Source organism: Myiozetetes cayanensis, unplaced genomic scaffold, assembly GCF_022539395.1.
Source record: "Myiozetetes cayanensis isolate MyiCay16 unplaced genomic scaffold, myiCay2020 scf2-11, whole genome shotgun sequence".
Taxonomy (NCBI): domain Eukaryota; kingdom Metazoa; phylum Chordata; class Aves; order Passeriformes; family Tyrannidae; genus Myiozetetes; species Myiozetetes cayanensis.
In genome coordinates, this window is record NW_026087411.1 from 35,218,082 (window position 1) to 35,233,797 (window position 15,716).

Below are 15,716 nucleotides of genomic sequence, written 5' to 3' on the forward strand. Positions count from 1 at the left end.
AACTGTATCAGTGACCTGGAGAAGGCAACAGAAGGCACTTCTGTGGTGTTTGCAGCTGACATCAAACTGAGGGGACCAATTGAAAGGCAGAAGAGCAGGCTGGAGGAGCAGGCTAGCATAGATGCTGTTGGGCTTAGATGGGAACAAAGCTGTCCTACCTTATGTAAGCAGAGGATGTGATACCAAATGTACAGATCTTTCTCAGGCTCCTCCAGTTCTCTTGTTTGCAGGGCAGCTTTACTTGTTAGTTGTTGTATTTTGTTTAATCTCTCTTTGCAAGTGGTCTACTGGGCATTGACCAGTGCCAAGGGCCAGGAAACATCACTCCAAAAACTATCTTTATTTCAGCTTTCATTATGTTACTCTTCTTCCCCTTTCTGTCCCTCAGGCTCTGGTAAATCTCATAAAACCCTTTTCAGGTTGAAATCCTACTCTTCCCAAGCTGTAACATGTTTTACAGCATGTATTTCTCTATAGTTATCTTAGTCTCTTGTTGACAGTCTTTAGTTACAGTTCCTTGGCTGGTAAATGTCTTCCTTATTCTTAATCTATCCACTTTGTTTTATTCAGAGCAATGCATGAGGATAATAAGTTGGCTCACAAGTACCTGACACTATATCTTAGTTCTTTCTGTCTTACCAGTGTATTATGAATAATACTGAATCCTGGGGATGTCTGGAAGAAGCCAGCAGCATTTTTCCCACTTGCACATCTCCCAGAAGAGCTGCAAACTGCCTGGATTTCTCTAGTAAACTCAGTGGATGTGCTTCCATAAAAGGTGTTCCAATAGTTTAATAAATTTATTCCAGAATATGATAATAAACAGTTGTTTCAAATGTCAATTTTAAGGCTTGCAAACTATAACTATGTACATGCATAAGATCAGAGCATAAATCATCTCAGTAAAACAGCTTTGTAAATATTTATGAGCACAGGGCTCTTCCTTTCACACATTTTACTCCTTCTCTGCCCTCATCTTAAGTTTTCACTTGCCTTAGTTTATGGCTGGTAGTTTGGGTGAAGTACCTACCATTGCTAAATTGCTGTCTGTTTTCTCTGGTATTGCATATACCACAATCCTAGATCTTTATTGACTGCAGGTGAATGATCTATAGAAGGAAACATGTCCTCATGGAGGGGCATATTCTGAATTCTAATGTATCTGTGTGAAGTGTAGCAGGCACCATGTTGCTGAACTAAAACACAGCCTGGATTTTCCTGCGTGAGCTGCTATCCCTCATTTGGCTGCAGGTGAGGCAGGACCCACATTCCTTGTTTGTGCTGGTATTAGGATGAGGCTGGTTATTCAGAAGGGTGAGGAAAGGGAGATTTAAAAAATGGTTAATAGGATGAAAGGTGTGGAATGAAAGAGATGTAAAGGAACTGTGAAGGAACAGTGGCAAAAGAATCAGAGCTATCAGGATACAGCAGAAACAGTCTAATGGGGCCTGAAAAGATGGGTTATCCTCTTTGTCTCCCTGGCACATTCTCCTGTGGCCATGATCCTTCCCCAGGCAGCTTGATGGTTTGGTGGCCCAGAGGAGAGGAAATGACTTTTTACTCCTTCCTTTACAGTAGACACAGGTGAGGGTAGAAATGTCTTTACAACCACAGAGACATTTTCTTTTCAATTTTTACAAAGTTGTGCATGTGCTCATTACTTTCACTTGTGTCACGTAAGTGCTGGAATTTCTATTACTCTTCACTAATTAACACCAAAATTTCTTAGTTCTCCCTATTTCACTAGTAGCAGATAGCACCATGTTGATATAATAACCAGAAACAAAATCTAAAAATAAACCCACTGATAATTCTCTAGTGTTTGTTTGACCAGACCCTTGAAGGTCCTGAGTGGTCAGTTTGGGCTGAGATAAGTGCTATCATTTTTCTTCTTTCTTGTCTGCTGGCTCTCCAGTCTTTTTGAACTGCAACCCACAAGGGGTCTGAGCAGGAGGTGCTTATGGCAATTCAGGATGGATTATTCTCATTGAGGAATTGGCTTCTGCTGCTTCATGAGAGGCTTTGGCAGATCAAAAGCTGTTGCAGCTGAGATCCTGCCAGGCATACTTCCCATGTATTTCTCAATGTCTTCACTGAAACTGCTTGAGATCAGTGGAATAGGGGGTTTTGGGTGTGAAAACATTTTTCATTATGTTTAAACATCTTAATTTGAGATTTATAAGGACAGCCAGATACGCTGCCATTTAAACAGTATTTAATTGTATTTGCATTTTCATTAGTGTAAAATAATGGAGAAAGATAACTAATTAATTTGCATGCAGACTTATCAGAAGATTCCTGTACATTGTACAAATTTCCTTCATTTAATGTTTTAGTATGCATTTAATCATATTCATGCAAATTTAAGTGTCTTCCTGACTGCAGTGGTATCATTCATTAGCAGTTACCCTGAACTCTGGTGATCATCGGTTTGGTGTAAATACACCAAAAATATTCTTCATAAAGTATATTTCAGAAAGCTTATTGACTATTCTTCCTGAAACTGTGACACACTTTGTGTATTTTAGATACTCCTCAAGCACGCTGCTGGTGTACTTGAGGAAATAAAATGCTCTTTGATCAAGTAGGATGTTTGTCTTTGGTGAGTCATGCTTAAGGGTTTTATTCTTTCATTTGCATAGTCTGTAGTCAGTGGTGTTCTCCAGGGATCAGTACTGGGTCCAGTCTTATTCAGCTTGTTTATCAGCAATCTGGATGGAGGATGGAATGCACCCTCAGCCAGTTTGCTGATGATATGAAGCCAGGGATAGTCACTGAAGCACCTGAAGGCTGTGCTGCCATTCAGGGGGACCTTGATAGGCTGGAGCGCTGGGCGGAGAGAAACCTGATGAGGTTCAACAAGGGCAAGTGCAGGGCCCTGCAGCTGGGGGGGTTAACCTCAAGTACCAGTACAGGCTGGTGATCTAGTGGAGAGCAGATCTATGGAGAAGGACCTTGGAGTCCTGGTGGATGACAAGTTGACCATGAGCCAGCAGTGTGCCCTTGCAGCCAGGAGGACCAATGGTATCCTGGGGTGCATCGGGAAGAGTGTGGTCAGCAGGTCAATGGAGATGATCCTGCTCCTCTACTTGGCCTTAGCGAGGCCACATCTGGAGTATTTTGTCCAGTTCTCTTCAGTACAAGAAAGACAAGGAGGTACTGGAGAGGGTCCACTGGAGGGCCAGAAAGATGATTAGGGGTCTGGAGCATCTCTCTTGTGAGAAGAGACTGTGGGAGCTGCTCCTGTTTAGTCTAGAGAAGAGAACCCTGATCTCATCAATACTTATAAATATCTCAAAGGTGAGTGCCAAGAGGATGGTGCCAGACTCTTTTAGGTGATGCCCAGCAACAGGACAAGGAGCAGTGGCCATAAAATGAAACACAAGAAGGTCCACCTCAACATGAGGAAGAACTTCCTTACACTGAGGGTGGCAGAGCACTGGAACAGGCTGCTCAGGATGCTCATGGAGTCTCCTCCTCTTTGGAGACATTCAAACCCACCTGCATGCATTCCTGTGTAACCTGCTCTAGATGAGCCTGCCTTGGCAGGGTGCATGGACTAGATGACCTCCAGAGGTCCCTTCCAACCCTAAAAATTCTGTGATAGTTAGTCAAAAAAGATATAAAGTCTTTTTGCAGATGACTTAACTTCCAAATGTGTCCTTTCATCTCATGTTTCCTGATGACCAGTTCTAGGCAAGTTACATCCAGGGCTTTCTGCAGTCCTCAAGTTGCTGGCCCAAGATACCGTGCTCTCCACATCCAGGACACATGGGTGGGGTGAGATCCAGGTATGGTGGGCTAAAGGCCAGTGGAATTTGAAAATGTGGAGCAGCCACCATGAAAGCATGGACATTTCATGGACATCTTGAGAGGAATTAATGATGATATTGCTCTCCATCTCCTTTTTTTTCTACTGCCTAGAAAAAAAAAAAGAGCATTCTTTTGTTTTGGTTTGTTGTTTTTTTTTAACAGAACTTCTACTTCTCTGACATTAATTGAGTAAGAATGGGAGTGTATTCTCACACTAGCAGATACCTTGTCTAGATGTACAAGCCAAATCTGAGACATTTCCTTGAATGTGCAGAACCAGTACTTTCTGCAACAGGGAGCAGCAAGCAAAGCCTCAGAAACAGTGGTGTCACTGTTACATACCTGCTTTCCCTGCAGTACCACTCCTTCATCTTGGAGGATCCAGGACTGGATTCCCAGATGAAGCTTTCCCTTAAAATTATGCCTCTCCAGAGACCTGAGATTGTGAAGGACCTCTGTTTGCAACACTAAGTACAGTAAATGCTATTGTATTATCCAACAGTAGCGAATTAAATAATCCTACTCCCGTCACTTTCTAACAGGATAATGTTAAAGGCATTCCTCTGGGATGGAGAGTAATAATTTTCTAATTCCCTTCAGTATTTCATGCTTCTCAGTATTGCAGCTAATTTTCTCTTTGTACCTTATTAACATTCACGATGACTTTACAGTCCCACCCTAATAGCTCTTAGCAGAGGCAGTGACTGTGAAGGTGAGAGCTGACAGTGACACATTTTCCTTCTTTTTCTACATAGACTGTACTATCCTGGTTTCCATCCTCTGAGGGCTGTCCAGCTGCTGCGAGTGGGCAAACTGCAGTACAGTCAAGACATGTTTCCTCAGGCACTGGAGACCTTGAAACAGGTCAGTAATGTGAACTGTTTTTTCTCTGCTCTCCTCCATTGCTTCCCCCGAAAATGCCATGTGCCCCCCACCCACACACACTTTTACTCTGGCTGTACCTCATGCCTTTCGATACTCCTTTCTGCTTCTTTCACCAGCGGTGTTTCCCCAGTCTGCAGCTGAGTGTGGTGGTGGGTCACTGCTGCTCGGCATTTCAGGCACTGACATCCTCCAGTATCAGTCACTGCTAATTACAGTTTGATAGCTCAAAGGTGCCTGGATGAAAAATTACTATTAGATCTGAAGAAATAAAATTATCTCACTGCCTCATATGTTCCTTCTTCCCGTAACAAAGTGAATCTGGGAGCACTGAAAGTACAAAAACAGGTGCAGAGCTGCAGTTTCTCCCCTCCTTATTCACAATCAGTGTCTGTGATTTCAGGTTGGAGAACTTTGTCTTTAGAGAATGTATTTTCTTGTGAGCCACACTCAAATCAACAGGCATGCTTCTTGATCCTCCCTATTTCTTATATCATTCATCACCTTTGATCTGGCTTTGCAGCTGGTGCTTTGTTAGTTACATTTCAGCTTGAAGCCATCCCTCTTGGACCTGAGCTGACTTTTATATTAATTTCCATGTACCTCAGGCTCCTTTTTGTCCTGCTGTTAAATTGCTGTTAGTATCATCTTAAATATATTGAATAATCCCATTCCACGTGCCACATGTCCTCAGGATGTAGAATCTTACTTGCTTCCCATCTCAAGCCCTCAATCACTGCTGGGTGCTTTTTCCCCTCTGGAAGATGTGCTGCCTCCTGTTTCCCTCAAAGAGTTTTTATGCTTATTCTCCTGTATTATTGATTGTCCTGTGGTCAGTTTGGCCTGAAGACAGTACATGCTCCATTTGGTTCACCGTCTCAGCTCTCAGCCCACCTCCAGTGCCTGACACAGCTCCTCACTGCCTTTGCCAGGTGCTGCAGAAAGCCACCTGGCCCAGATACTTGCCTGCACCTGCTGGGCAGGAGTGGGCCTCAGGGTGGCACCAGTGTTGGAAAGGAGTGCAGAATTTGGCTCGATGTTCCCTTTGAATAATGTCTCTACTATATGAAGAGCTAGTCTTGTGGCAAAGAGGGTAACTGCTTGGGAAGAAAGGGGATGATTGTCTGCATGGGGGGTGGGGAGAGGTGCTTTTTTACTCCTGCCCAGATCCCCTATAAAGTTAATATCAATCATGACTCTCTAGGTAATTTATTATTTTGTACTTACTTTTTTTTCAACACCCATCTTTCTTTGGTTTTAACATCTGATTAATGATGCAAGCTGAATAACGGATAATTTTCACATGTAGTAATAAATTAATATTTAATATAATAATTAATATTATATTTAATATGATGCCACTCTTGTTAAGTCATGATATAACTTAAATGTTCACTTGATATATTTTGCTTAAGTTATGGCCAATTCTGGTCATTATAAAGCAGATGGAAGAGTAGTCAATTCTATTTTCCATACATTATTCAGAAGTATGTCATATATCTGTCATATGCCAAGTAATCTGCTTTACTCTTTCCCCTGTAATATTTAGTTTCCAAACATTCTGACTTTCCTTTTTAGTGGTGGAATGAGACCCCAGTCAGAGGAGCTTCTGTTTTCATTTATACTGCCACAATATATCAACAGGCATTCTTCTAATTACATTTCTAATATGATACAGCATTAAATTAAACTGAAATAAATTCCCAGAGACATCTGAATGCTGCTTTTCAATGAAGGTGGACACTGTGATGGGGATTAATATGTTTTTAGGGAAGAATGTTTTTATGTTCATACATTTTTTAGTTAAGAAGTTGCCCAATTGCCAGATTGCTACTGTATGATCCTTTGAATACTGAGCAATGCCTAACAAAGAAATCTTTTTTCAAGCTGTGATCTCCTCTTTCTCTGCAAAGGGAGATTAAGGTCCTGCTTACTGTTCTGTGCCATACCTCTGTGGTCTCCAAGCCATTAGTGGTCCACAAGGACACAGTAAATGCTTTACAACTGAGGCGATGAATCCTGCTGTGGTTTCACCTATTCCCTGTTCAGCCTCCCCCTTTTCATCCACATGTGTGAGACAAGGAGAGACTGAAATCCCACTCTCTGGGAGCACAGCTGAGAGGAGGAAAAGCTTCTTGTCATTCTGTTTCCCCACGTAACTTGTAAACACAGGACAGAACACTTCTTTGGATGAGCTCTGCAACTGATTCACTTCCTTGCTGTCTACACTGGAACAAATTAGAGGAAGATATAATTCCCAGTTTGTTGTGAGTAAAAGATGTGATTCCTAATATAACTCAGATAATGCCCTAGAGTTATATGAGAACACAGTTTGGCCCTTTGTGATTAGATGTGTCAACAGAGCATGCTACATGCTCAGAGCAGAAACTCGATTACCTTCTCTGCTTCATTACTCTTCTTAATACACTCTGACACTGAATAGCAGCACCCTGTTGGAACCCTCGTCCGACTAATTTCAGTGTGGCATTAAGGAGAAGGATGTGCAAGGTGCAGAGAAATTGAGTCAATCTGAGTGAAATTCGCCTCATATATAAATCCTGTTTAATCAGGCACAGCCTCAGAGCTGCTGGGGATTGACAGTGTCTCTGCAGCAGATGCACAGTTTAAGACCAGTGGATCTTCAAACACAGCTCTCCAGACCAGCCCTTATTGCTGCTCTCTGTGCCACCCAAAAATTAATCACTATCATAACCACCTTGCCCTTAGTGCCCTGTGGGTTTAGCTCTCTGCCCTGCACCCTTAAAGAGGGCTGAAATAATGTGGAGGGCTTTATGCTGCCCATGAGAAAGAAACCACCTCCTAAATGTATAGTAGGCCCTGCAGAATCTAATTTGACAGATTTTGGAAATAGAAGTGTTACAGAGAGGCAATACTCCACTGGAATAAAACCCAAAGGTAGCCCTTGGTTTATTGTACAACCAACATATTGTTTTTAAATTTATGTACATACATATATGAAAGATATAATGGTGGGAGGATGAATGGAATTATAGATCAGGAAAACTTTTATCAGGAAAGGACCAGAATTGGAGCCCAGTCTGAAAAACGTAATTTAAAGAGCTTGAAATGACTGTAAAGCTCCAATAACAAAAGTTGCCACAAGCCGTCTTGTGAAGAGAAAATCTTCTTGATGGGGAAGCAGCATTCCTACAGAAGAAAAATCTTCTTGATGGGGAAGCAGCACTCCTACAGAAGATCAGCAGACCTAGCTGCATCTCTGAAGCTAATAAGCGTACAGATTTGCCCTAAGGTGCACTTATTCACATAACTATTTGTTTGGTGTCATTTGTTACCTGCACAGCACTGTAAGCAAACTTGTTGGGTTGCCCATAGCCTGGGTTGAACTGGACTTGGCTAGGAGTCACAGGCAGGATGCAGAGGGGAAGGCTTGGATTCAAGAAGATGACTTCATTGCTTAGTGTCTCCTCAAAGCAAGACGATGGGTGCTGCAGCACGATGTCTTGGCTGCTGCTCTGTCTGCTGGGCTGTGGCGGTGGTGGCTGCCTTGTACCCATGGACCTTCCTGAGCAGGGCTGTGGAGCCCATCTGCTGAGCGATTGCAGGTGGGGATGGGGGCAGGCAGGAGGATACACATGTGTAGGACACTGATCATCCACTTTCCCCTGCAGACTCTGCACTTGGCTGGCGTGGTTTTAGGAGTACTTTTCTCCCACCTGAGCTGATGGGCGTGGTTGTCTTGTCTCATGAATGCCTGCAATAGGCACTGTGTCATTTCCTTTCTTATGGTAATCCCTGTTGTGGAGGCAAAAAGCTCAGGAATGGGGGTAAAATCCTTCCCAGATTTCACAGCAACGCTGAAGAAATACCCTTTCTCTAGGTGTTTGTTTCAAAGGCTGAATTGTTTACGAGCTGTTATTGATAGTAACTGTGAAAGTTTTTGGTATTCCTATGCCTGTTTTGACAACTGTTCCGCTTCAGTCAAGCTGGAAAACCTCAGATACTCTCTGTGAAACACTAGGCTACGCTTCCTGCCATTCTGGCATGTGGCCATTTGCTTTCTGCTTTCCTTGTGACAGAGCTGTGCTGTCCTGCATCTGCTTACAGTTCTCCACAGCCATGGCAATGGGCATCCTATCCCATCCCCATGCAAATCAGGCACAAATGCCTTCACTGCATCTCATTTGCATTCATGGAGCAACAGCCATACCTCTAATCTAATGAGTTTTATATTCTTCAGGGAAACAGCATGTGCCTGATGACACTGTGGCCTGTGTTGCCGTCTTGCAATTACTGTAGTTTTTCATAATTAGATTTGCTCTTTTAGCTGAGAGGAAGACCACACAGACCACATGAATCTGCTCAGCCTTGACTCTGCTGGCTAGCTGTGAGGGCAGGGGAGTGGTCAAAGAGCCCACAGGTTCCTGCTTCTGTCCAGTTAAAAAATTCCTTGCATTGGAGCCGAAATTATCCCCAGTTTTGCACTGACCTCTGCAAAAACAGCTACATAGCCTAATACCAGTTTAATTTAGGGATCACACAAATCATTGCTGTTCTAACTTTGATGCAGCGGGTTCTGACTCGAACTGCAGTGCGTGAGACAGTACGTTGAATGAGAATGAGTTTCTCCGAGGAAACAAAAGGATAAAGACCGAGCTGGTTTTTTCTGCCATACTGAGGAAAGAAAAGAAGCTTAAAGGAAATGTTGGAGACAAGAGACAGTCAGCAAGGGCAGCATTACCTGAAAATTAGGTTTGATATTAAGGATTTTTGCCTTTTAACAGATGCATATCCCTATGGACATCTCTGGCTGGGCATCAGGGTGTCAGGGTCCAAGTCCATCACCATGAGCCTGACCTCTGTTCTGTACAGGGACTGAAGATCAAGGTCAGCTGCCCTGTCACCCAGATGTGTCCAGGTGCACAGCTCTTTGCATACACCATTCACAACAAATCCATCGGCTTTCTGGGATGGGGCATGCAAGCACTGTGCACCAAGTGTGTCAGGATCCAGGGCCAATTCCCCTGGCTACTTTGATCGAGGGTTATCCTGCCCCTTCCTAGTTATCCTGGGCACAACGACATGTTACTCTACTACAACACACCCGGGATCCCTCCTGAAGCAATCTGCTCTGCACTACTCGGAGTTTCCTAAATCATGCAAGTATTCATCCTTCTCCATCCCAGGAAGGACTGACTCTTTTTCTTGCTTTTCAGATTACTTTTTCAATTATTTATATTTTTAAAAAAATTCTTTTGTACAACTTTTTTCATTTTTTTTCAGGAAGTATAATTATAACTTGCAAACCATTTTGCAAAAACAGGACCAGCTTTGAATTTCAGCAAACAGAAGCATGGAAAAAATGAGGATTTCTGGTTTCAGTCACATTTCTTAGGCATTTCTAATAGTTATGAAAGTGTTTCATTGTTCTGCTTAACTGAGTACTTTATCATTTAGTAGTTGGCACTCTGGTAGCTCGGTATATATATTTGACTCTTTTTAGAGCTCCTTACTTACTATGATTCATTTTGACTGCTATTTCAACTTGTTCTTTCAATCTTTTGCTACCTCTCTCTTCTTTTAAGAATTAACTAATTTGAAGCAAAAATAAATGGTGCTAGAATTTCCATATGCTTTCCAGTCTCTAGAATTTAGAAGTAGGTTTTCATTTCTTCCACAAAAGAATGTATTTATTTTTATCTTTCCAATTTAAATGAAGCCCCTTTCCTCAACTTTGTTTCCAAAAAGATACTCCTTCTGCAATGCAAAGCTGATTTAGCTGAATTTCGTCAGCTGACTGGACAAGGAACCCTTTGAAACACACGCTGCATTTAGTTTTTGGCAATTTCTCAGTTTGGGATGATGAAAAATCTGTGATGTCTTTCTCTTGCCAGTACACTTTTAGCTCCCTTGTTCTGTCTTCAGAAGTGCTGAATCAATTTCCATCTGGTATTTCCCTCCTTGCAGGAAGAATTTAATAGAAGGAAGAAGCAGAAATGTCATATGAAAAGTGATGATCTCAACATGAGCTGGGCAAAGAGCATTTCAGACATATCTGTGGCAGGGAATCAGCAAAACTGCAGGCAATATCACCAAGTGTAAATTGGCCTAGCAATAGAATATGGCAAACATACAGAGGAACTAATCTCTGGGAATAGCAGCAAAAACCCATTAACTCTGCATGCCTTTTTGCAGTGAAACTAGTAATATATTGATTTGTTTGGCGCTACGTATAGTTCCTGCCTGATAGAATTAGAGCACTTTATTCCATTAGTTAAACATTAATCCGTTTCTATTTACAGGACTTTGGGGCTGCTAACATCATGAACATCTCTGTCATCTTTCAAATAGTATATTGAAACTTTGGGTGCTGCAGTTGACCAATCTTGAAGTGGCCTTCATGCCTCATTGCAAAAGTATCTTCCCATGTTATTCCAAACATTCAGTTTTGCAACATATTTGTGGGTTTTAACACCTAAGAATAATGCGTCAGTGCCTCGTCCTTTGTCAGGGACAAATCATCACACACTTTGGGATACTTCTCCCCTATTTTGACTGTACTGTGCATTCAAGCCCCCAGCTGCCAACCACTTGAGGTCTAGTACTCACATGACCACCCTGCTGCCAGGATCCAACCCCTTTGCGTGGTCTGCACAATGACTAACATGTCCCTTTCTGTGCTTTCCTCAAGGCCTATAATATTATGAAGGTGACCCACGGGACAGATCACAGCCTGATGAAAACCTTGATGGAGATAAAGGAAGAGTGTGAGGCCATGATGAGAATACAGTGAAAATAATCTCTAGTCTGGCAAACAAAATATTCAAGGAGAAAGAAAATCAAATTATTTTTATTTCATTGTGAAGCTTCCTGATGATGTTAGTGTCTTTTCCCTAAGACCTATTTGCTGTAAAAAAAGTTTGAGTTTTATTAGTTTTGCTGTGTAATTTGAGTTGAGTTGATGTTTGGAGGAATTCCTGTGATTTTCTGAATTTTTTTTTGCTCCTATAATCAATCTAATTGACAATACCTCATTATCAATTTACAACACCTAATTTAATTGATAAAAAGTATTGGGAAATGCATACAGATTCTTCAGCAGTTACAAACTGATCTAATTCCATGGATATCAGCAGTCAATTTTGGTATCAGTTTATGCCAGCAATTAAGAATCTCATGTCAGACACATTATAATTGCAGAGAATATATTTTTCCCTTTGCCTTGACCTTAGATATGGTTTCCAAAAGCCTGATTCAGTGCCCTTTGACATCAAATAAGTTTCCCAATGTTCTAAATGAGATTTTCATCCCTCCCAATGTATCTTCAGTGCTCTGTCCCTCTTCTTCTTGCATTTTTTATGTTACAATATTTCATATTAAAATGGATTGAATAAAAAAATCTTATCAAAAGTGTATCTGTGGAAATTGCTTAATCTGCTTTCTCCCCGTTACGCCTCCTTTAAGGGTGCTTTACTTCATACCACTTTTAAAAACAGAGAGATTGGGGCATGTGAGCTCAGTGTATGATTTCTAGACCTTTCTGAGCCTGTGGGGTTTGAATGTCACTTACCCAAACAGCAAAGCCCAGAGACTTACAGATGAAAGCTGTCATCCACAAGGAAGAGAAGGATGTCTTGGAAAGCACAGGCACCCCATTTCTCCATGCTATCAGCTAGAGAGTTTTTCTTACCACAGCTGTTGACTTCCATTTTTGACACAGAAACAAATATTAACAAAAGCCAAATATTTATGAGGAACACCGAAACCTAAATAATTTAAGGACTTGGAAAGTATTGCTTCAGGTATGTTGCTCCTCTCTAACAATTTACTGCTGCTACTCCAGCCATGACTGTTACCTCATTAATCCATCGTTGTTTTGAAGTCAGGCTTTTTTCACACCAGTAACTTGACACCATTAATTATTACACGATGAGAACACATTTAAAAAGAAAATGAACACTCTGGGCGTAATTTACAGCCACAGCACAATGCTGAGGAAGATATCTCCTTTCAAGGCATTTGAATTTGTTCCAGCGTATGGAGCGTTCACTTGCCCGGCAGTAATAGGCAAGCAATAACCTAGGAAATGCAGCGCATTTCTGGAGTACGTAGCATGGCTTGGTGCCAGAGGCCAAGTCATATCAGCCACCCAAGAAGTGCAGTAATCCTCACAGAAATTCACTGCTTGGTTGGGTCTTCCTGCTATTAGGAAAAGGAAATTGTCTGGGGGAAAAGGTCAGACCTTTGCATTTATTGGGATTTCTGACAAAGTACTGGCATCGCTGATGGACAACCAGAAAATGTGAGGGGAACTCAGTCTTCTAGAGCTATTTTCTGGTTTTAAAGGGACACATGCCTATTAGAATCTATATGATTTTTGCATAAAGATGATGTTTGTGTTGTTATTATGTATTTAGTACTAAGATTTTCAAGTGGGAAGGACTTAAGAACGTCAGGTAAAATGATGCGTTAGTTTATGCAGCACGTACTGGGAGACAGCCCGCCAACTCTCATGCATACAGACACATCTGTGTGTATGAACTGGAGCACTGTTTCCTGGGGCTTCTGGTACAAGGACACCTCAACGCTCCAAGCACAATAGCAGGGAAAGGTGGGTGCTAGGGGAGAGGCAGGGTTACCTGATGTCAGATGAGAACAGCCACCTTACATCAAGCTGAAGCGCCTACCTACAATGGGATTTTCTCTCCAGCAGTGGCCTTCTCTAAGGTCTAAGAAGACGCTTAGATAAAAGGTAATGAAATAAACACTTCCAACAGCTGCCGGAACAGGAAACGGAGGAGGAACATGCTATGTCGGTTGTAGAGCGTAACAACAGCAAGTGGGCTGCTGAGAGTGCAGGGCTGTTGTAAGTCCATCCACAGCCCACTGAGCAATGCAAGGAAACAAATCAGCACTGTGTTGGTTTGTGGCTCAAGGGCACCACTGCACTGCCTGCCCTGCCTGGCCTTCTCTGGGAAGGCTCCCTAGTGTGGGGGCATAAACCGTGCTTTATATTCATTACTGTTGATGCCAATCTTACACTTCTTTCAGCTTGGTCAAGGCAAGAGTCATGTTTTCTGGTTGGTTTCAATCATTTACTGAGCAGTTTCTCTCGGAGATTCCCATGCACTAATACCACCAACAGGGCTGACAGTGCTGCAGGGGAGGTTGTTGTGGGCAGATTTTGTCTCCTGGTGGTCCCACTCCAGCCTATTTTCTGCACAGAATGCTGGCCCATGACTGTAGAGAGATTTACTTAAATGCAGTGAAAAGTGCAGTGGCAAGGAAGCAAGGAGGGAACATTAGATAAGCACTCATTTCAAATCAAGTAATCTTATCTTTGCACAGACATCATGTTTCAGTTTTCATGAGTAATATCTGTCAAATTTTTCAGTATGGTGGTGTTAGTTTGGTGAGATAGAGATGCTAAAGTCAGAAAGAGGCAGACTGCAACGTTATCTGTAATGCTGGCGGTCTTGCTGCTTGCTTCCCACAGGTTGGAGGCTTTTCCAGTGCCTTTTGGAAAGCAATGGTAATTTGGGTTCACCTCAAGTTTTAGGAATACATTTTGAGTTACTTTTGTTTTGTCAGTATTCCTTAAATGAGTCCAGGAAAAACAATGTTAGATTGGGCTTAAAGGGAGAAGAATTGCATGGTAGTATGTGTTTGGACAAAGAGCAGTACCAGGACACAGGAAAAAAAACCAGGGAGGATTATACAGTTTTGCTAAGAATAAGTGATTACAGTCGAACAGAACATTTGTCTTGGAAAAAAAAAAAAAAGTTCACTAAATTGGGCTATTTCTTTGAGCATGGCATAATTCTCTGTATCCCTGCCCCTCGAGGGGTGCTGACCTGATGCTGAAGTAAAAAGTCTCCAGGCTCTTGGCAAACAGAGCTTGCATACACAGTAGCAGTGGTAGAATGTAAGACAATGCAGTAAACCAGTTTTTTAGAGCTTTGACCTCTTTGAGTCTATCAACCTGTGTATGAAGTCTATTGTGCATGGGTTTATGCCAGCAAAACTCGTCCACTACTCAGCCCTTTTTCTGCTTCTCACTCTAACCCAAGTCTCTGATGGTTAGGTTTTTTTAAGCAAGTTTTTCTTAGGCTTGTTATTTTTTTACATAGCACATTTATGAAATACAGAGCCTGTTTTCTGCACAGTATATTCCAAACATTCCCTGGCCACTGCAAAGCTCCTAATGAACAGAGTTCAATTTTTCACAGAGGTTGTGCCAAATATGAGGATTTTTTTCCTGAGTCAGAATTAAATCTCCCATAAGCCAAGGAGAAGAAGAAAGGTCTTAAAGTTATGGACATGGAGTTCTGGTTTGGCTTCTCTGCTGCACCAGAAACTGTGCCTGACCTTGGGCAAATCAGACAGGTTTAGATGTCCACACTTGGGTTTTGTCATTGTGGATCCTTGGGAAATAGCTCCTCACTGCTGAAAAAGAAAAAGAAAAAGAAAAAGAAAAAGAAAAAGAAAAAGAAAAAGAAAAAGAAAAAGAAAAAAGAAAAAGAAAAAGAAAAAGAAAAAAAAGAAAAAAAAGAAAAATAAATTCCTTTATGATTTTACAAATTTAATCATTCTGAAAATACATTTGGTATGGCTGTTTTGTAAAGTGTTCCCTACAAGAACATCCAAGTGTGCATTTTCCCTACCCTAAGCTTAAGAATTGCACCTCATGTGAAATCCTGTGGTCTTCAATTCTTGCCATTCAGCACAGTGTTTGTTTATCCCCACAATAGTGGTGTATAAGCCAGGCCTATATGACCCCTATTAGTATTTCATGGGGAAAGTTCAATGTTTTTATTTTCTCTGCACTTGTATCAACATGGACAAATCAATTCTAATTCCATCATTCTTTAGACTTTTCGTAGGTTTTAATAAGGACCTTAGAGATTCCTTCCCCCCTCCAAAATAAAAAAGAATAACTCAGGCTTAGTAATTAGGCTTCATACAGTCACTGCTCACACAGAGGAACCTAACAGGTTCTTTATAGCTCCCAGGAGACCAATTAACCTTCTTTTAAATATATC

The 15,716-nt window shown here is 41.7% G+C and overlaps 1 protein-coding gene across 5 annotated transcripts in view; it reads left to right on the plus strand.

Moving 5' to 3' along the window:
* The window catches only part of SMYD3 (SET and MYND domain containing 3), a 392,669-nt gene extending 380,580 nt beyond the window's left edge, over window positions 1–12,089 (plus strand). For all 5 annotated transcript variants that reach the window (XM_050315257.1, XM_050315262.1, XM_050315260.1 and 2 more), the window contains 2 exons: window positions 4,569–4,677; window positions 11,366–12,089. In XM_050315257.1, the coding sequence (XP_050171214.1) occupies window positions 4,569–4,677; window positions 11,366–11,467 (211 nt within the window). In that variant the 3' untranslated portion in view covers window positions 11,468–12,089. The remainder of the gene's footprint in view (window positions 1–4,568; window positions 4,678–11,365) is intronic.
* The last annotated feature ends 3,627 nt before the right edge of the window (window positions 12,090–15,716 follow it).